General features: G+C 41.0%; 1 protein-coding gene across 3 annotated transcripts in view; it reads left to right on the top strand.

Annotated features, from left to right (window-relative positions):
• Window positions 1–264: 264 nt before the first annotated feature.
• The window catches only part of LOC141111065 (uncharacterized), a 48,447-nt gene continuing 42,503 nt past the window's right edge, over window positions 265–6,208 (top strand). The window contains exons 1-3 of one of the 3 annotated variants that reach the window (XR_012236372.1): window positions 265–609; window positions 694–4,216; window positions 4,301–5,466. Coding sequence is in view for 1 of the 3 variants with exons in the window: in XM_073603036.1 (XP_073459137.1) it covers window positions 2,310–3,284 (975 nt within the window). In the remaining 2 variants the exon portion in view is untranslated. Of the gene's footprint in view, window positions 610–693; window positions 5,467–6,208 lie in introns of those variants that run through there. The other 2 variants (XR_012236371.1, XM_073603036.1) reach the window with 2 other exon arrangements.

The following is a 6,208-nucleotide window of genomic DNA, read 5'->3' as shown; positions in this document are numbered from 1 at the left end:
TGTGCACCTGTCTTAATCCCTACATCGGCTCCTTAATACACAGAGACCAGGTTGGGTTCATCCCTTCTCACCAGGCAGGCGATAACATTCGATGTGCGACACTTCTGTCTCATGCTGCTTGCACACGCCACATCCCATCTTGCTTCATCTCCCTAGACATTCGTAAGGCCTTTGACACACTTTCATGGCCTTACTTGTAGCTGGCCAGCTAAGACCTGTCCTAGGTTGCTAAAGTGACTTACATGCATATACAGCTAGACCTGCTAATAACCTTAATACAGTTTATATGCTCACATGTGAGAGATAAAAAGCAGAGTTATTTACTGTGACTTTATATATGGATGTCATATAACAGTTGCATATTGTGTTCACAGAAGCAAACCAGAAAGCATAGAGTTAAGTCTTTGTGACTCTCAGGAGATTTGGCCTTTCACAGCCAATCTCACACTGAGCAAGAGTTTTGGCCAATCACAGCCAACCTTACACCTATTATTTTGTCTGGAAATTACCCAGAACATTGCTAAATCTCATTATATCAGAGAGAGTGGACCTGAACAGATTGCAGATCCAGCCAGAGTTCAGTTTTATGGAAGCAAGTGGCCAAAATAGGTATTTAATACAGTTATTTTTGTTACTATTGTTATTTAATGTGATTAGAACTGTATACTGAACTAGTTATGTGTTCACTTGTAGTTGCACCAAATCAAACCAAACCAAACAACCATTACCAAACAGCACAGCAAAAGTTTAAACAAGCAAACAAGCATGCAAATTGCAATATCAAACAAGTAAAACTATTTCTTAAGCCTCAGATATACCTCTCAGAGAGATCATAAAGTGTCTAAGGAACTTTAAAGTGAGAGTACAGATACTGAAGAGAGAAATACATCTATCATTGTATGTAAAATGACAAGATTGAACAGTTGAATCGCCATTTTTGTTATACTTTATTCAACATGTTTGTACATGCACTGCCTGCTGCTAAATTGTCAGTGTTATGAAGAAAAGCTGAAGTTAATAAAGAAGATATCATAAAGGTTTGGTGTGCTCTTTAAACCTACTGCTTCCATAGAAACGGCGCTAGAGGAATTATAAAGTAAAAGATAGTCTTGTTTGGACTAAAAGGTCAGAGATTACAATTCTTCTAATGCCACAGCGCATAAGGCACTTCAAAGTGCTGCGCCTGCCACAGTGGAACTATTAGTTGCCTTTGAGGGCGAAGTGATAGTGCTCCTCAACTTGCACAGAAAAGAGTGCATTTGAGCAGCAGAGCTACCATAGAGGCCAAAGAATGTGTGTTTTAGTCAATCTGCAGCCGACTCTTAAAGTGGCAGAACGGAAAAGGCATAGTTACAGAAAGAACGCCAACCCTCCTGCAATCCCTAGAGAGAGAAAGAGACGCATGGTGGGAGACCAGAGCTAGAGTGCCTACACCACTACGCACGAAGAGTTCACGTACTGCAGCCAGCTAGTTTCCCACCACTAGGCCCAAAGCCTGCAGCGCAAATCATCGCAAATCAGCGCAAAGCATCGCAAATCAGCGCAAAGCATCGCAAGTCAGCACAAAGCATCGCAAGTCAGAATAGAGCATCAGATCAAGAAAGACTATCCTGCTCTTCAGAATAAGGTCAGAACTTTCCTTTATTACGATCATTGCACAAAGGCTTGACAAGAAAGAGACATTTTCGTGTTCAGGAATAAAAAGGACTGTAAGTAAAAAACAGTTTGTAGTGCAAGGACTCTAAAGTATTTAAAGTGAAAGTCATTTTTACTGCCTGCACCTATTGCTATTGCATTTAAAGTGAAAGTCTCCTTAATAGTCATATTGATTGTTATAGCACTTAAAGTAAAAATGTCTAAGTTTAGTATTGTTATGCCATTGTTAGAGGATACAAAGATAGATGAGATAGAAGGTGAAGAGCAAGTGAACTTGTCTGAGGTAGAAGAGTCTGATGCAGCATTAGCCATGGCCCAAACAAATATATCCCAAACAATTGAACTAAGACGCTCAGAACGTATCAGAAAACCGACCCTAAAGATGCTGGAAAATTTGGAGCAAGAAGCAGCATTACAAGGAAAAAAGTTCAATAGAATGTATGATAAGTGGAAATCTTACATTAAAGATGTTCGTAGAAAACTAAAGCAAGAAAGTATAAAAGGAAACTTGAGTGATATGATAGAGACGGTAGAGGAATCTGAATCAATGCTTATGGCAGCATATGTCAACCTGCGGTCATCTATGACACCTCCCCAGGATATTGTATGGAACATGCACACGTACTGCAGTCACTAAAGATTTAGTAAAGCTCATGAGAGAACTATCATCTCAAGCTAAATATGATGAAGTTAAGGCAAGAAAGAGAATGAACAAGCTTTTTATGAGAGACTATGCTAGGTCTTTAGGAGGAACCACAGTCACAAGTAGGACTTCTTCCACTAGCAGAAGTACCAGTAACATATTGGAGTCCTCAAGTACTTTAATAGCAAAAAGAAAGAAACTTGTCGAACAACTTGCTGTCAAGAAAGCAGAAATCGAGATGGAATCTGCAATCGAGGCACAGCGTATACAAATAGCAGAAATGGAAAGGCTGAAGGAAGTTAAGATTATAGAAGCCAGACTAAGAGTATACGAAGAGGACATGAATAGTAATCATAAGTCCAAATCTGTACTAAGTGAAGATGCAGACTCTTACTTCCTTTCATACGCCCAGGAGAATGGAAGTAAATTACCAGTATGTAATGAAGAAAAAAGTCATTGCCCTTCCATCCTTGCTCAGAAAAACGAAAAGAGAGACTCACCCAATTCAGAACTAAGTGAAAAAATAAAACAGGATAATTCTGTTCCTAGATGTCACTGCAATGATCAGGAGAATGTTGCGACTATTGTCCCAGCAAGACGACAGAGAACAGTCCCAGCAAGACTTCCTGTTCCAGAACCTACTGTATTTTCAGGAGACATACTGAAGTTCATAGAGTGGAAAGCAAGTTTTGAAATGATCATTGAGCATTATTGCTCCAGGCCAGTTGACAAGTTATTCTACCTTCAGAAATATGTTGGTGGAGAAGCAAAGAAAGTTCTTGATGGTAACTTCTATAGAACAGACGAAGAAGCCTACAAGCAAGCTTGGGAAAAGTTAAATGCAAGATATAGTCATCCTTTCTTGGTACAAAGAGCCTTTAGGGAGAAATTGAATAACTGGCCTAAAAAGAACATTTCAAACTCCAAGAGTATGGTGACTTCCTGCAAGCATGCAGCAATGCCATCCCACATGTACGAGGACTAGAAGTACTGAACGACTATCTAGAAAATCACAGGATGCTAGCTAAGCTACCTGAAGAAGTGGTTTCTAGATGGAATCGCCATGTGACTGAACAGTTAGATCTAAGTAAGAACTTCCCAATTTTGGAAAAGTTCTCTGAGTTTGTTGATAAGGAAGTACGAATAGCATGTAATCCAGTAACAGCATCTTACGCCCTAAAATCCTTAGAAGAAAGGCCTGCGAGAGATATAAGACGTGCAAGAGCAACTAGCTTTGCAACCGACACAACAGCTAAAGGTCTAGATACCTATGAGAGCAAGTTCAAAGTCACTATTGGGATCAGTAGAGAGATAGAACTGACAAATCCTCAGACTACCTTTACGTGTATGTTCTGTGGAGAGGACCACTCTATACAGCAGTTAGTTGTTCTACTTGAAAGTGATAAAAGACACTTGGAAGTTGAGAATCTGATGGAAAATTCCCTAAATTCATGTTCAAACTCTACTATAGAGAACATAGAATTATAGGCAATTTTGGTGGAGTGTATCAGGCCAACTAAGACCTGTCCTAGGTTGCTAAAGTGACTTACATGCATATACATCTAGACCTAATAATAACCTTAATACAGTTTATATGCTGACATGTGAGAGATAAAAAGCAGAGTTATTTACTGTGACTTTATATATAGATGTCATATAACAGTTGCATATTGTGTTCACAGAAGCAAACCAGAAAGCATAGAGTTAAGTCTTTGTGACTCTCAGGAGTTTTGGCCAGTCACAGCCAATCTCACACTGAGCAAGAGTTTTGGCCAATCACAGCCAGCCTTACACCTATTATTTTGTCTGGAAATTACCCAGCACATTGCTAGATCTCATTATATCAGAGAGAGTGGACCTGAACAGATTGCAGATTCAGCCAGAGTTCAGTTTTATGGAAGCAAGTGGCCAAAATAGGTATTTAATGTAGTTATATATGTTACTATTGTTATATAATGTGATTAGAACTGTATACTGAACTAGTTATGTGTTCACTTGTAGTTTCACCAAATCAAACAAATGAAACCAAACAAACATCACCAAACAGCATAGCAAAAGTTTAAACAAGCGTGCAAACTGCAAATTGCAATATCAAATAAGTAAAACTATCTCAGAGAGATCACAAAGTGTCTAAGGAACTTTAAAGTGAGAGTACAGATACTGAAGAGAGAAATACATCTATCATTGTATGTAAAATGACAAGATTGAACAGTTGAATCGCCATTTTTGTTATACTTTATTCAACACGTTTGTACATGCACTGCCTGCTGCTAAATTGTCAGTGTTATATATGAAGAAAAGCTGAAGTTAATAAAGAAGATATCATAAAGGTTTGGTGTGCTCTTTAAACCTACTGCTTCCATAGAACGGCGCTAGAGGAATTATAAAGTAAAAGATAGTCTTGTTTGGACTAAAAGGTCAGAGATTACAATTCTTCTAATGCCACAGCGCATAAGGCACTTCAAAGTGCTGTGCCTGCCACATTACTTGAACTTCATCTTACACTGATGGGGGTTTGGCAAGCACTTTATGCAGTGGACTTCAGCGTTATACTCAAACCCCAAAGCCTTTGTCTCATAAGCTGGCTTTTGCTTAGATCCTTTCCCCATAAAGCGGGGCCCAAGGCAGGGCTGCCCACTCTCACCACTGCTCTTCGCCCTGGCTATTGAGCCCCTAGCTCTCCTTATCCGCTCGAATCCCAACATTCAAGGCCTAGAACTAGGGGGATACCAGCATAAGCTCTGCCTTTTCGTGGATGATATTCTTGTTTTCATGACCTCCCCCCTGATCTCAGCCCCCAACTTGTTAGACACATTCTCTAGTTTTAGCCAAATTTCTGGCCTTATAGTCAACCCTCAGAAATCGTCAGCTCTTAACATATCCATGCCGCATCCTCTCCAATCCCACCTCAGTGAGGTTCTCCCCTTTACTTGGGCCACTAAACATATCCCCTCTCTAGGTATCAAGCTAACCGCCAATCCCTCAGACCTATATACTGCTAACTACCCCCCATGCTCTCCCACATCACATCCCTAATGACCAAATGGACCCTGCTACCAATCTCCTGGATGGGCCGAATCACAGTTGTGAAGCTGTCCATCCTCCCGAAATTCCTCTACCTATTCCGAGTTCTCCCCATCACAGTACCCTCACATTACTTGCGAATTCTGCAGCGCTGCACTTCCTCCTTTATCTGGAACAAACAGACCCCGCATACCTAAACCCACTTTGTATACCTCTAAGATAAGGGGCGGCTTAGGGGTACCTAACTTTTTGAAATACTACTATGCGGCACAGCCAGCTCAGCTTCCGAAATATCATGCTACCGTAGAAACCCTATTATGGGTAGCCATAAAGTCAGTAGACTGTGATCCTCTCTCAATGGCCAATCTCCTCTGGCTGGCCCCTACCCATCCTAGATCCATCACCAACCCGATTACGAGACATAGCCTTGTCATCTGGGATAGACTTAAATGGCAATTTGGCCTCCAATCTCCCCATACCCCTTACTCTCTTTTCTCCGCAACCTTTCCTTTTACCCAGCTTGGTCCTCTCGGGCCTCCTTTTCAGCCTGGTTTGGAGCTGGCCTCCTTAGGGCACAACAATTCTTTGCCTCTACCTCCTTCAAACCCTTCCAGACTCTCTATGAGACACACAACATTTCCTCCTCAGAACTCGATTTCTACAAATCAAGCATTTCTTTACACCATATAACCCCTTGTATCCCTCAAACTCAGGTTTTACTCCCTTTGAACGGGTGTGTAAATCCGACCCACATAGGCGAGGATTAATCTCGGAGCTTTACATCTTCCTAGTGGCCCCTGACACAACAAAACCCCCAGACTACTTTAGAAGATGGGAAAGAGATCTTAACTTTACACTTGACCGCGCAGAGTGGTCCTCTATTTG

This window comes from Aquarana catesbeiana, linkage group LG10, assembly GCF_042186555.1.
Source record: "Aquarana catesbeiana isolate 2022-GZ linkage group LG10, ASM4218655v1, whole genome shotgun sequence".
Lineage (NCBI taxonomy): Eukaryota > Metazoa > Chordata > Amphibia > Anura > Ranidae > Aquarana > Aquarana catesbeiana.
The sequence above is the reverse complement of the archived record's forward strand: the minus strand, read 5'-3'. Positions and strand labels throughout refer to the sequence as shown.